This window comes from Typopeltis vanoorti, chromosome 5 (genome assembly GCF_054136105.1).
Source record: "Typopeltis vanoorti isolate ZY-2024b chromosome 5, IOZ_Tvanoo_1.0, whole genome shotgun sequence".
NCBI lineage: Eukaryota > Metazoa > Arthropoda > Arachnida > Uropygi > Thelyphonidae > Typopeltis > Typopeltis vanoorti.
This window is the reverse complement of record NC_143553.1, coordinates 195,725-211,881: the sequence shown is the minus strand read 5'-3', so window position 1 is coordinate 211,881 and position 16,157 is coordinate 195,725. Positions and strand designations below refer to the sequence as shown.

At 35.5% G+C, this 16,157-nt stretch overlaps 1 protein-coding gene across 5 annotated transcripts in view; it reads right to left on the bottom strand.

The window, feature by feature from the left end:
• The window catches only part of LOC150106176 (putative DENN domain-containing protein 10 B), a 277,044-nt gene that overhangs the window by 141,028 nt on the left and 119,859 nt on the right, over nt 1-16,157 (bottom strand). For all 5 annotated transcript variants that reach the window (XR_016548292.1, XM_090392209.1, XM_090392208.1 and 2 more), the window contains one exon: nt 4,068-4,296. Coding sequence is in view for 4 of the 5 variants with exons in the window: in XM_090392209.1 (XP_090248335.1) it covers nt 4,068-4,296 (229 nt within the window). In the remaining variant the exon portion in view is untranslated. The remainder of the gene's footprint in view (nt 1-4,067; nt 4,297-16,157) is intronic.

Sequence of the window (16,157 nt, the reverse complement as noted above, 5' to 3'; positions counted from 1 at the left end):
GAAGCATTGTGAATGGAGAACCTATATAATAAGTAAAACATTTCAGCTACTTAGGCACAATTTTTAGTGAAGATGGTAAATTAAATATGGAAATAGATAACAGAATCAACAAAGCTGGTATGGTAAGAAGTCAACTGAATAAATTTATATGGAATAAGAGAGAAATTAGTCAAAACACTAAATTAGCTGTATACAAGACACTGTTCGAACCAATTTTAACTTATGGATCTGAGAGCTGGGTCAGAAGTAAAACACGACCAAAGACTAGAGGCCGCAGATATGAGAGTTCTGAGAAAGATTAGGAGCATGAACAGATGGCATCAATAGCAATGTCATATTAAAAACGAGGATATTAGGAAAGAACTTGACATTGTCAGCATCCAGGAATGCATTAGCAGAGCTAATCTCAGGTGGTATGGTAACTTAAACAAAATGGGAGGGGAAAGATTAGCAAAAGAAGTGTTCCATGCCAGGTTGGCAGGAAAAAAGACCCAGAGGAAGACCAAGATATAGGTGGACTTATACAGTAAAAAGTGCCTTAGAAGACAGAAATATAAGATCTGATAATGTTGCAGTCTTGACATGTAACAGATTGAATTAGAGGAAAACTGTATATAGGAAGTTACTGGTAATGAAAATTTGTAATGTAGTATTATCATATCCTGTATATCCCTTGAGGGTACATGTTAGGAATTTGAAGATGATGATGGCAATGATGACAAAAGAAACATACTGCACTTGATAGTAACAGTGAGAAAGACTGGATGATGGTCATAAATGATATAATTAAAAGATCAGCTGACAAAGTATTAGGATTTACTGGATTATGACCACAATAATGTAAAATCTGAACAGAGAAATTATTGAACAGAACATGAAGGTTGAAAGAAAGTCTTGCACCAGAGTTACTGGATGAAGAAATTAAAAGAGCAATTAATGAATTAACGTGAATTTCAAATAAAAGACTTAATTTAATAGAAAAATGAAATAAAGCCTGGAAAAAGAAGACTATAGAGAGTGTTAGATCGTGGTTCGGGACGTCAATATTACTTAATTCTGAATATGTCTTATCACTACTTTCCTTGTGGTCAGGGACTGTAAGATTTTCCCTGGGTAACAAAACTGTAACAAATTTATATTTATACAGCGCTAGTTAGAGTTATTATATCTCAGAAATATTCGGGCCCTCTCCTAAAATGTTGCAGTCGTGGCCCCTTCTCTTTCTTACTGTAATATCTTTCTTTCCCCTTTCTCACCGTTCGTAGTTTAATGAGTGGCAAATGTCACTCTCAAACACAAATTCAATACCAGGATTCCAAAATGATAAAACATAAAGTTTTATTTTACACTAATAGAATACATTAAACATGAAATAATCAATTCGTCAGTTATCTTAATTAGATCAACGCGCTTATAAGTAACATTGCATGAAAATCTCAAAAATTGACACATCTATCATTTTCTAAGAAAAAGCATGCACTTAGGTAATTATAACAATTTTATCTAGTCAAGAATATCTGGGGAAACAGCCAAGGTAACATTTACATACTAGATTTAGCAAGAATCACTTGACATGGCTCTTCAGACTACCAGTCTAATGTCCTTAAAGTTACTCCAACAAATAAATTAGTTTCAGTTTTCTTTCTGCAACACTGTTTAACGTGTTTCTCTTTCAGCGCTCTCACTTAACTTTAGAAAGGACAAAATTGCCTTACCGTTTCTTGCCGCCACAGTTTCACTGAATCACCATGTGCAAGTCATGTGTGTATCCTGGTTAGATCCTTGTTCACACTGCAGATTTTGGCTTCCTGTCTCATGGATTTACACACACTGAAATTTCGCCGTCGTTGGGAACATCTGAGGTGCTAGTCTGGGATTTCTGGATCCTTCAAGGGGGAAACATCATGGTTCGGGTTTCACTTAGACCCGAGCTTTCATTTTCTGGTCGGAGATCATCCTCACATCCTACCTCCTTTCTTTTCACCCACTTGCTCACTCCCTGTCTCTCACTCTCTGTCCCCTCTTTTCTTTCTCTCCTTTTTCGATCATCCACTCCCTTTTTCTTCCAAGGAGCTTACATTTACGGTCGCATCAAGTTCCTTCATTGTGAACCCATGAGAGAGCTCCTCTCAGAGAGTTAGCTAAATCTTGCTAAGGTTCCAATCAGGTCTTAGTCATCATTTTTCTTTGTTTGCCGTAGCCTACACATACTACTCCTTTCTTTCTATTTCAATTTACACATATTATTTTCCCTCATTAACCCCTTAACATACCAATTAAAAATCAGAAAGCAGTCGTTTTTCTGCCAATTTTTTGGGTGAGTTTTGGGTGAGGGTGATTTGCTGGATCAAATTCATCATTATTTGAAAAATAATGATGAATTTGTGCAAACGCAAATGAAATAGCCGATACACGCTGTTGGCAACTTTTCTAGGCTGAAAGGAAATAGGCACAAGATTGTCTAGCGTCTATATTCGGCTGTATTTATATGAGAAACCAAAATTCAAAATCAATTTTGGTGCAATAAACAAAAGACGTGTCACAGACGTCTTCGTATGTTAAGTGGTTAAATTACACATATTACATATTTCACATTTCCCTTTCAATAAGTGAATAGATATACACCTAATAAATAGATACACACTCAATATACAATTATATGATGCACTTTACTTTCCTCCCCCCCTTTCCTTATTTCTTTCCAATACAATTTTGACCAGCAGTACAGGTATTTTCTCTGGTTTAAAGCTCCTTTCATTGTTAGATCACGAATGAGTGTCTGTCTAGTAAAGGCAGGCCTCATTCATGATCTAACAAGAGTAAGAAACAATATCACAGACTAAGAAGGGGGGGAAGGAAACTGGATACAAGAAATATGTTATGAAGTTAAAAATGAATTTAAAACAGGAGTAGCTGACAAATGTGAAATAAAACAATAAAACAAACACATATCAAATAATTATTGCAATACTCATATGATTCCAAACAAAACATAGTATGAAAAAAAAAAAAAAATTACTCAATCAGAATTTATCGAACCAGAACATGAAGTTTAAAAGAAAGTCTTGCATCAGTGTTACTGGATGAAGAAATTAAAAGAGCAATTAATGAATTCCCTACTCAAAAAAACACAAAAAGCTTTATTTAAAATGATTAAGTCAATTTAACAAGAAGATCTTACCATAGTACATGATTATTATGAATGTTTGATGGTAACAATACTCAAGAAAGGGCACAACAACAGAACAGAATGTAAAAATTATTGAAAACTAAGTTCAGTAAGTCATGCTTCAAAGATTTTTACCTACAGTGACACATAGAATATGGAAAGGTTAATAGTAGCTGAAATGAGCTTCATGAAGAAAACAACAAAATACACTGGTGTCTAAAACCTAAGGATGAACACTATTTCTGAAGATTATAACTCAGACAAATCAGCTTGTGGCCATTTATATACCTGACAATTTTGAGTAGAAAGCAAGTACACATTCAAATAATTTTTGAAGCATGTGTAAAGGAGTCACATGGTAGCATGTGACCCCTTTGCACTGTGTTTGAAGGAAGCTCTTTTTGTGAAGGAATAAAGTTGCAAACTTGGATGTCTTGTCATGTCTCAAAGACATCATCTAGACGATTTCAGGTGGTGAAACATTATTGCTTGAAGAGGCTGCAGAATTACAGATATTGCCAGAGAGTTTGGAATCTCACATAGCAGAGTATCCAAGCTCTGGGCAGCATTTCAAACCAATGAAATGTGCTCCAGACGTTTGCTAAGAGGTCATCGTCACTTTACCATGGAGCATGAAGACAGATTTTTGGTTATAACAGTAAAATGTAATTGATGTACCATGGCAGGTCAGCTTGCAAGTCAGATCCATTCAAGCACAGTTATGTGGATATCTCAACCAACTGTGGCAAGACATCTGCTACAAATAGGCAAATATATGTGATATGCACAATATCAGATTGTCACTTAGTGATGGCAGTATTATGACAATTTTTCCCAATCCCTGATATGTTACAAAGATAAAACAGAAGAACAATCAAAGGGCTTAACCTTACCTTACCTTTAATAGGCACAGAAGCAAAACAAGCTTTCTGATCAAAGTCCTTGATGAGAAACGTACCATTTTCTTCAGTTGTACAAGAGCCTCTAATAATGACAGACAAATAGAGCTGAAGTAAGGCAGCGGGACTGCCAGTTTTACAATAGGTTTTACTTAAAATTCTGGCTAAAGTTTCATACTTCTGAGGGTTAAAATCTTTTGTCTGGAGTACCAGCACAAATTGCCTAACCTGAAAAGTACAAGAGAAATAACTAGAAATAACAAAAAAATACTTAAATAAAAGAGCCAATAGGCTTCACTTCGATGATGTAACATTATTTCATTAATTTAAATAATAAAATAATATATTATTTTAACTGTAATTTATTATTATTTTAACTATAATTTATTTAACTGCATAGCAATTAAATTATATAAATATTTGTAGAAAGTATTTTACCTTGGGTATAATATATGTCAAAGATACCAAGTTATTTTAAATATAAACTTTTTTTTTTTTTTTTTTTTTTTTTTTTTCCCCCACCACGAGTTGCCTTGGACATGCACTACATGCAGGATCAGCTAGACTTGCAAGTGCAAACTTGACTGACTTGTCTGTTTGCTTACTTGGGAAATGGAGTATAAAAAACCCAGGTTTATATTTAAAATAACTTGGTAGCTTTAATATATAAATATTATTAAACAAAGGTACACTTAAAATAGCAATGACTGCAATTATTAATTGGCTTAGATATTTTAGAGTCTCCCTAATAATAAACTCTACTACAGATATGGAAATCAATGGAAAAAGTGTTACCCTTGCTATGCAAAAAATTTTACAGACATGCGAGGAAATCTCAGTATAATGCAATTTGATAAAGAAAAAAATTTCATACATCTAATTTAATTCTCACATTTCAAGTTAAAGTGGTCAAAAATTCTTATAAATACACACAATTCAATAATTAATTTTCTTACTTTGCTTTTGTTTATTTTATATTTTTATTTAACTTTTTTTTGTATATTACTTCCAGAAAAATAGAAGAAGAGCCCATAGCAAATAAATGCTGTGTGGGCAGAGGTCAGAAGTAATCTGTTGACAAGGATATCTATCTATCCTATTCCCTCAGCAATACGGCTGGTGGGGGTAGTTGTATACTACCATACTAGGGAAATGATTATGAGCAAGGTGGTTTCCCATTGACTTCCTTGCCATAATATATTTTATGACTGTGGCTGCATGTGTTCACGGGACTGGTTTGCCTGTTTTGAGGGATGAAAAACCCAAGTTACCAGTGTGTGTGTGGGGGGGGGGGGTAAAATCCTCGACCTCCATATGAGATTGGTTAACTCACCTTTAGTCGAATGAGACCAGATAAAGGTTTCTCGTGTCACTGACTGGAATAGAATCCATGTCTTTCTGACCAAAGGACTTCGTCTATACTGCCTGAGCTACGCAGGCTCCGACGAGGATATCAAGGAACCAAGGAACAGTAATTTTTTGTAATCCTCCAGTTCAAGAGTGAATTTTATGTTGGGATGTAAGCTGTTCAGATAATCTTTAAAATGAATTAACTCATTCATTGTTTCCTGACTAAACAACAAAAATATCAACAATGTGTACCATAACCAAGTTTTATTTTCCTGTGATAGTTTTTAATAGCGGTCATTTAAAAATTTTCCATATAGAGGATGGCCAGGGCTGGAGATTGGCGGTGGTGGTGGTGGGGGGGGGCATGGCAAGTCCTTCTTTTTGTTCCAATATTTGTCTTCAAATATGAAAAAAGTGTTTTCTATACAATGTTTGAATAGTCAGTTGTGTTTGCTGGGAAAAGGTCTTCACCATCAGATCCACAGTATCATCCCTAGGTATAATTTTAGATTGACAACATTTAAACTTACCTGGATGTCTGATGGCTATATTTAAATCTTTTACCTTTTCAATAAAATGTAAGCTGTTCTTCACATACATATGATTCTGTCTTTCTTATGTGTGAAACTTCTTGGTTTGACAAATGCTTTGCCAAGTATGAAGTGAAGGAAGTTCTCCCATCTACAATTGGCCATAAGCATCTATCAAAAAAATTAAAAAAAAAAAAAAAAAAAAAAAAAAAATACACAAAAGAAATATTTTTTTGTGTATTTTTGGTGCTCCATAAATTTTTGGGACTAACAGATGGTTCAATCAATGATAAAGATTTTTAATTGTTCTGGCCAATTAACTTTTTGATCAAATCATTAGTTTTATTATGTGTATGCCATATGGAATCCTGGTCTAAGGCTAATTTTCTGATGGAATCTTCTAATGATAATGATCTTGCAGGATACAATGCATGTCATGCTACAGAATGTGATAGCAACAATTAGCATTGTTCCAATGTGTATACAGTAATTAATTTAATGTTTTTTTTTTTTATTCGGTTTACTCAGTTGTTTGTACCTGTGAAGTCCTGATAACATGTAATATATATAATTACTTGTTTCCAGTCTTTTTTTTTTTTGTGTGTGTGTGTGTGTATAACTTTCTCTGATACTCCCTGATGATACAAGTTTGTTTCACAACTTACAAAACTTATAGGGGTTATATTTGTTTAGTTTATTAAACTCATTCTTTATATATAAAAGTGTAGTCTCAATACTGGAGATTTCTACAAAATGTTGAAAGTTTTTTTTTACTTGGTTATACTATAAATTAAAGATGCCAAGAAGTTATATTCATGGTTAAATTCTTTATCCAAGTATAAGTCACTTCATGATTTGCATGTGAAGTCATTTCACGACTGGGCTACTTGAACACAGAAGCTAAGGACTTCACACCAACAAACAGACTTCTGCATTACTGAAACCTTGGTATCATTTCTGGGTCTGGTTCCCACTGATGAGACCTCAATAAAGGTGCAAACCAGTCTGGGTAGTGGCCCATTCCATAATGCAAAGCATTATATATATCTGTAAGGATATGTGCATTGCATTATGGGATCCATCAGTGGTTTTAACAGACACTTAAGCACCCACAGCCTTCCAAGTATCCTTGGACTTCTGAACCATAATACGAAGATTACTGCAGTTACCCCTATGCCACTATGTATTACTGTCTGTGAATCGAGTGTGCTCTACTGGCCAGTTTGTCTATTTTGAGGGACAAAAAACATGAGTTTCCTGAAGGGGGAAAATCCTCTGCCTCCGTATAAGACCAGCTAACTCACCTTTCATTGAAAGAGACCCGATAAAGGTTCCTCATGTCACTGATGGGAATCAAACCCAGGCCTTTCCAACCAAAGGTCTTCGTCTATACTGAGTGAGCTACGGAGGCTTAATGGGATACTAAGACAAATGATGCGAAGTTATTAGCTTATATATACAAGTAGCCCAGTCGTGAAGTGGTTCATGTGCAAACTTTGTTTGCTTACGCTTGGATAAAGAATTAAATCAAGAATATAACTTTTTGGCATTTTTAATTTATTTCTACAAAATGTAGACTATTATTTTAAGAATATAAGCAATTACTAGAAATGTTATATGTTTCACAGCATAATGTTGTATGCTATTTGTGCTCTTGTGTAAAATAATCCTAAATACAGTCATCTGATTAATAGTGGCCATGTTGCCCAAATTTGTATTTTTCTAGTAACCAGTATAACTATGTCCTTGGCCACACACACACACTGTACAGTTTCCTTCTAGTTCATCTACCTTTTTCAGTCCTTTATTCTGAAGCTTTATTTTCTTTATTTAATCTAACAGTGTCCATATATCTTTTATATAGTAACTGTATTACATTCATAGTATTACTTTTACTATCTTCTATTACTGCCTGTATTGCTATAATACTTGTGTTGTATCACTACTGTACAATATTCATATCTTGTACTACTACTTTGGCCTAAATAAATTTCTTTCTTAATTCTTATATAATATATTTAGCTTCTTAGCCTTAGCTGCTTCAGCCATAATTCCAAACATCTAGGAAGTTAATATGTGCAGTGTGTGTCTGCTAATAGTACACTTTGAAGTACAGTTCCATGAGGCCATTCACTGTACTGGAGGAATTACAATTCAGGAGATGATGAAATTTGGGTTAAGAGTATCATTTTGATCACAATCAATTGTCTTAGTATTCCATAAGGTAATGCACCTTTTTTTAAGTTGTATATGGAAAATATATAAATTCTGCATTAATTTAATTATCTTGGTATCTTCTTGGGTTTAGATCACAATGAATGATACTTCAATAAAGTCTCATCAGTGCAAGATGGCCTGTTTAAGACAAACAGTTTAAGAATGACCCTTTTACTCACTCAAAAACATATTCAAAACCTTAAAATATTGGGTATTCTGACATTAAATACAAAATATCTGCAAGGGCAGAAGTTAATGCATTTTAGTCAGAGACTTAAACAAACATAATAGAAAACTTTGCAATCTTGCTCTGGGAAGTTCCTCATCAATCCCTAAGTTCACTAAGAGAAACAGCAGCAAAAAGTTTTATTTTTTTGCTGCTGTTGCACACAATCACACAAGAAAATGGCTTGTGTATTAAATACATTCCTTATAGCAAATTCAGTTGCTACTTAAAACAAGCATCCAAAACATTAACAGTTTACTTAATAAAACTCAGCTATTCAGTAATGAAACATAATACAACATCTATATGGAACATTCCAGCATTTTTACTTGACAACTGTTAGTTCCGCAAACAAGGAATAGCTTTCCATGTAATAATCTTCACTCAAAAAATCAAAAATTACAACAGTGAAGATATATCAACTTCACTGTTGAAAAAAGAACTTGAACTTGAATCCACAAAATACAACTGTTCATTCCTTATATTTTTCTTTATTTCTTAAAGGGAATTATTTCCAACCATCCCTTATATTCTTCCACCTGTTCCCCCCCCCCATACACCTCTCTCTCTCTCTCTCTACATATAAAATATATCTTCTGTCTCTCGTGTCCATCAGCTGTACACTCAAGCATGCACTATACTCTCTCATTTTTGACTGCATGAATGACATTATATCACAAACAGCAAAGTATAGTTTTTTCAGTAGTTATTATTATTATTTAATAAAATAAAGAGCCAAAAGGCTTCATTTCGGTAATACAAAATTATAAAAATCAAGTAGATCCAGCATTATTTCAAAGCCGAATGTAGAAACTATGAAAATAAGTTGACCAGAGAGCTTACAAGAATACACCTTCCAACATTTACAAGATGCCCTAGTGCGGACCATTTAGAAAGCATGAACGCTGCCCAGGCGTCCATATATTCACTTTCTAATTAGTCCATTTTTGATAAGGTTCACTGGCCTGACAGCTGTTTCGAACTGGTTGGTTCTCTTCAGAGACCAGACTGAAACATTAAGATAGCAAAAATTCTCTTTCAACACTAAGGAACTTGAATTGTCGGAGAGGTGTATTTTTCGTAAGTGAACTCTCGGTCGGTACATGAAAGTATTTACTAAAATAAAGAGCCAAAAGGCTTCAGTTTGGCGATGCAAAATTATAGTGCATTTTCCCAATGAGTCTTATGACTCCATGGAGGTGCCCATGGAATAATAATTTATGACACATCAACCCATTTAGGCTTACACATTCTAAACATATAATTTTATTTTACCTAATCTAACTGAAACAATTAATCAAATTTTAATAGAGATCCAAAATACTGAACTTCCTTAAATCCATTCAACCATCATGCAAAATAAGTCTACCAGTGAAAGTGATCTCACTAAAATGATTCAACAAATTTTAATAGAAATCCAAATAATGAATTTCATTAAATTCCATTCAGCCAGTGCTGACTGGAAGTTTGGAATAATTTTGAAATAAACATTATCTGATTTAAATGGTGTCACTGCATTTTAATTCATATGTAGCATTTTTCAATAAGTTGCATTTAACTTGTGTTCTTGAATTTTATCACTTCAAAAGTGTTTTCCTCTAAAATCTCTACTGAACAAAACAGCAGCAGCACTAGGTTTAGGCAGATTATTTCTGTGCAATACTACAGAAATAATCTGTAATATTATTTCTGTAGTATTAACTTGTGTTCTGTGTAAGTACTTTAAGTATCTCAAAACATTTTTATGTGAGTTTAATATTCAGTTTATAGTGTATAGTCAGTTTGCTGCTGACTATACACTTCACTCTTCCTCACTTGACAAATCTTACACTACACAAATCATCACACATAAGGTATTTCTCTTTCTACTTTTTTGCATTTTCTGGAAATATTTTCTGAGAAGTGGAGCATCAACTTCTCAGCAGGTTCAGATAACTAACACATTTCTGCCTTATTTCTCATGCACACATAAAAAAAATTGATTTCTTCCAGTGTTACCTTTGACAACACTCAAATCTCTAGACAAGATGAAAGTTGTCTTCTTGGAATTACTTGACATCAATCAAGCCTCTCTTGGCATTAACACATTAAAACATTACGGGATCAACATAAAGATTTGATATATTTCAATACAGATCATAAATACTACTTTCATTAAATTCAATACTGCTTATACTACTAATGTGCTGCATGAGGGCCAGTGGTTGAGGAATAAGAAGGAATCTGCTGATGTATTTCTTGAACAGCTGGAGGTTATGGTCATTGAGTAAAGCAGTTCGAAGCTAACCTATGTATGGATGTTGGTAGGTGTTCATGAAAATATCTCCAGAAAATGCAAAAAAGTAAAAACAGAAATGCCTGCAATAAGATGACTGGAGTGAGCCTGTAAGAAAGGGGAGAGGGGGAATGAAAGTACATTGTCTAGATAGCATCAACACTTTTGGTGCAATACTCAAAGAACAGCATTCTAAGGTTGGATAGATCTGTATAAGGTTTAAAGCTATGCAGGTGAGAATAACAACTAGAGAAAAAAGTACATATTGAGTTTTGTGAAGGCAGGGAAGGGCTATAGATGTGATTTGTTCATGCCAAAAATGATAAAGTGATAAAGATAGATGTGTGTCAGCAAGAGAAATCTGATCTTTTTTAATCTGGATATTACATAAGCAAACAAAGTGATTTTCTCTCTCTCTACTCTGAGAATGAAGACAAGACTGCATTTTGATATTATTGAAGTAGACAAGGGCTGTCTTATTCCAAAGGGGAAAGATAAGGAGATCATCATTTAAGGAAAATCTTGAAGTCTGGAAAATTTAGAAACAGGGTGGCAGTCAAAGAAGGTAATTTATGTATAAGAGAAAGGGCATAGGCAAAAGCAAGGAGTCTTAGGTACTTCCATTTGTGGGGAAAACTGAAGAGAAGAAATCATCAGTCATGCAACACACTGCATGACCAGAGAAGAAATGGATAATTAAATGCATAGGTCAGAAGGCAGTTCATGATTGTAGTTTGCTAATGCCTTAGAAATGTTAAGAGTGACCACAAGTTTCTCAAAAACTTTCCACGACATTTTTAATGCAAATTCCACTTGCAAAAGGTTATAAATCTGATCAAACAACTACCACCTAACAAACTGCAGCTGGTCTAATTGGATTAATGACTAATGTATCCACTCTCCAACAAATAGGCTGTGGGTTCAAATCTTGCCATGGACACATGTAGGTGAGAAATGAATTTCATATTGCCAATTTTAAGACTTCCATCCCACTGAAATGGCTTGGAAAAGTTTATGTTTACTGCTATGTTTTAATGGAAATGAATTTTCACTTCATGGAGTGAAAAGACTCATTGTGGGAAACTCACTCTATCGATTAACAAAAATACCTATCATACATATCCTTAAGCCTACTCACTGTTGGGGCAATTACAACCTCCTCACGATTCCACTCATTCATCACTCTCCAAGAAAAGAACCTAGTCTGCACACCTTTACTAACCACACTCTTAGACAGCTTCTAAATGACCCCCTTGTTTTTCCTCCCTACTCACCATGTACTGAAAAATTTCTTCTGTGTCAATCTTATAGTGTGCCTTTAATAACTTATGAGTTTCTATCATATCCCCTCTCCTACACCTGTCAGCTAAACTCTGCAATCCACACACCCTCAGTCTATTCTCATAGGGAATATTCCACAGGCCTGTCACCAGCTTGGTCACTCATCCCTTCTTGAATCTCCTCCACCACCTCCCAATCCCCCAAGAAACACAGGTGACCAAATTTATGCACAATAGTCAATATATGGCTGAATTATAGCCTTCTGATCTCAAGGGCTCACTTCAGTGAGTACAGGAGTGGCAAACCTGAGGTACCTGACACTGGACCATTCCTTATTTCATGTAATATACATCATTATATTATATGTCAACTGGTCCCTATTCTTCTTTCTATCATTCCTTCTTGCTCCCCAACACAATCTTTCCTATTTTACTTACCTTCATCTCAGTTTTTTATCCTTACCTAGTAGGCTAAACAAACACAGAAGAAGGCAAACCATTTATATATATATTTTGCCAAGAAAATCTTATAAACAGAGGCTTAAGTTATTGTGATAATGCTGGAAGATGGGATATGCAGGCCAGAAGCCACTGAAATGGCTACTGGGGAAGAGCAGAGAGGACTTCCAATGAAGTTAATAAGAATGAAGAAGTTGGATGAAAGTCTTATGGAAGTTAAACTTGTGATAGAGTTAATGTCAGAAGAAGAAGTCTCTGATTTACTGATTTATATAAAATAGGAACATAGAATATAAGAAACATGTATCAAGGAAAACTGGAACTGGTGAAGAGAGAAATTAGAAGAACTTGAGTTAATATGCTAGGAATCAGTGAACTGAGATGGACAGGAATGACATAGAGACCTTGTAAGTAGATTTCTTTATGTTAATAGCCTAGACTATGTGTACTGACAATAGATGTCGATTCTGTTTAATGGCATAATATGTTGACGAGGTCAGAAAGCCGAAAGTCAGTTTGAATGTGTATAATAGAATACTGTAGACTTGAATAATGCTTGTGTTACTAAATGTTTAGAATGTGTATAGTGCAATTTTGCCTTATGTTAGTAGTAATGAGAGAAAGGTTATGTGTGCTACAATCGATCCACGTGTTTAATAAGTTGAGTGTAAATAATTTCTTTCTCTAATGCTTTAAGTGAATTGTTCTAATGAATGTGTGGAGAATCAGGCATGTGATATGTCCTGTTTAATTTTGTATATAAATTGTCTTTATTAGAATAAACATGTTTGGTTTTGTTAATAGCTTGCCTGATCTTTGTTAGTCAATCCACCGTCTCATAAAAACAAATCAAACCTGTGTGACCTAAGTATAGTAACAGCCATGACTGAGTAATTTGCAGTTGCTTGAGATAGAATTGATTTAAGAGTTATTCAAGTGTATAGCTAAAATATTCTTTTGTATGTAAACGAAAGATAGAAAATTCTTTTACACCATCCTTATTGGCGCAGTCGTTAACAAAAATAAATTTTTAAGGATTAATACATTTGAATTATAGCAATGTAGATTAAGGAGCTATGATCAAATGAGTCGAAATGAAAGTGATACAAGGGCTAGGGTATACCCTTTAAGCGACGCACAGCCACATCGCCCTACAGCAGCAAGAAGTGGACGAGGGCTACCGCATCAAGGGCAGGTGCAGTTAAAGAAGCGAGCCCAGCAAGTGGAGAGAATGTTGCTAGTGGGAACACTGAATGTTGGAAGCATGACTGGAAGGGGAAGAGAGGTGGCAGACATGATGAGGAAGAGGAAGTTGGACATTTTATGCATGCAGGAGACAAGGTGGAAGGGAGAAAAGGCAAAGGAACTAGGAAATGGGTATAAATTGTTCTACTCTGGAGCAAATAAAGAGGGAAAAAATGGGGTCAGAATTGTGGTGTGTGGCAGAATGAAGGGCGAAGTACTGGAAGTGGGTCGGAGGAACGACAGGATCATGCAAATGAAACTGGATCTTGGAGAAGAGCAACTGGTCCTCTTATGTGTATACACCCCACAAGTTGGTGGTACAGCAGAAGAGAAAGATGAATTCTGGAACGTGCTAGATGAAGAAATGAGGGAACTGGAAGAAAACAAGATGGTGATTGTTGGAGGAGACTTGAACGGACACATAGGGAGACAGAATAGGGACTGTGAAAGGGTGCATGGTGGACATGGAGTGGAAATGATGAACCAGGAAGGAGAGAGGATTTTGGACTTTGCAGTAGTGTTTGATCTGGCAATTGTGAACTTCTTTTTCTGTAAAAGGGAAGAGCATTTGATAACATTTAGAAGTGGCAACAATAGTTCACAGATTGACTACATTTTGACTAGAAGAAAGCATCTTAAGGCCGTAACAAATTGTAAGGTATTCCCAACAGATCAAGTGGCGCAGCAACATCGGCTACTGTGCGCAGACTAAAATAAAGTCGAAGATAAGACCCTTTGGAAGCAATGGGAGGAAGAAAATTAAGTGGTTTCACTTAAAAGAAGAGAGTGTGAGGAACCATTTTAGGAAGAAGATGTTAGAGAGGATTTCTGTTTCAGATGGACTAGAAAGTGTACAAGACTGGTTAGGTTTTTGAATTGGATGTTGAAAAGTATTCTAAGCTGTGCAATTAAGACGCTTGGTGAAACATCCGGAAAGATTAGAGAGCAGAAAGAGGGTTGGTGGTGGAATAATAATGTACAAGAAGCAGTGATGGCTAAGAGGAAGGCAAGGCAGAAGTGGGACGAGTAAAGAGTGGAAGAGGACAGAGAGAAAAAGCGAGAAGCCAAGAGAGTTGTTGCACAGGCAAAGGCCATGGCATATCAAAATCTTTATGATCAATTAGAAAGAAAGGAAGGACAGAGAAAGATTTATCGATTGGCAAAATGTAGAAATAATGCATCAAAGGACATCCTACATGTGAGGCAAATCAAAGACTCTGAAGGAAGAGCATTAAGGAGGGATGTAGATATAAGAAACAGATGGAGAATATACTTTGAAGATCTTTTGAATGAAGAAAATGCAAGGACTTACAGAGAAGATGGGGAGCCTTATGAGGGGATGGTGCAGAACATTAGTAGAGTGGAAGTGAAGGAGGCCATAAAGAGGATGAAGAATGGAAAAATTGGTGTAAATCGGAGTACAAGGACAGATTGAGAGAATGTAAGTTGCAGAGCCTCGTGAATAGGAGGAAGAGGGGTGATATGATCGAGACATATAAGCTGGTCAGGTGTTGTTATCAGGTAGACATGGAAGAGATTTTTCATAGAACTGGAGAGGGGAGTAGAATGAGAGACCATTGCTGTATAAGGAGGGCGTGAGCAAAGGAGTAAGAACCAGGTTCTTTGCATGGAGGGTGGTTGGTGAGTGGAATGCATTGTCTGAGTGTGTTGAGGATGTAGACACATTGAATCAGTTTAAGATGTGGTTGGATGAGTAGTGTATGCAATAGCGAGCACCTCCCACGATGAGTCTCTGACTCCATGGAGGTCAAATGTTGATAATAATAATAATTATTATTATGTGCAATGAAGTTTAAGTACAATTTGTAATTTTTATAATTTTATATTATGTATTTGTTTCATAATTTATATGTTTTCTTAATTTATTGAATTTCCTGAATTAAATAAAAAAATATTTTTGTTGTTTATATAATTAAAAAAACGACAATTTCGGAACATAAACCTACTTTTTCTATGTGATCTGAATCTTGCATCTTCATCCTATGTAGGACTCACGTGTTACTTAGATGCGACTTCTTGTTAGTACCACTCCCAACCAACCTGTCGCCTAGTCTGCTGCTGGGGGGGGGGGTATATTCTTGACTGTAGAAGCATATGTTCATGGGGCCAATTTGCCTGCTTGCAGGATGAAAAATGCCAGATAAACTGGTGGAAAAAACCCCACTGCCTGCGCCCAAGACCGGCTAACTTGGCTATGCCTGAGAAAGATCCTCAAGTTCCTCAGTTTTCGATGGGAATCAAACCTGGGACACTCCTACCCAAGGCATATGGTTGCAAAGTGCAAAGCCACTAGGCTAACAGAGCAGACAATCTGAGTCTCGCATAACGTGATTTCTATGACGCACCATTTCTATGGAACCTAACATCCGCGTTATACGAGGGTTACCTGTAGTTCGAAATCAAGAGCCATATCCCAAAAAGCAGAACATATCTGGTAAACTTGTCTGCATAGATAGAAAATGAGAACTTCATGATAGACTTATGAA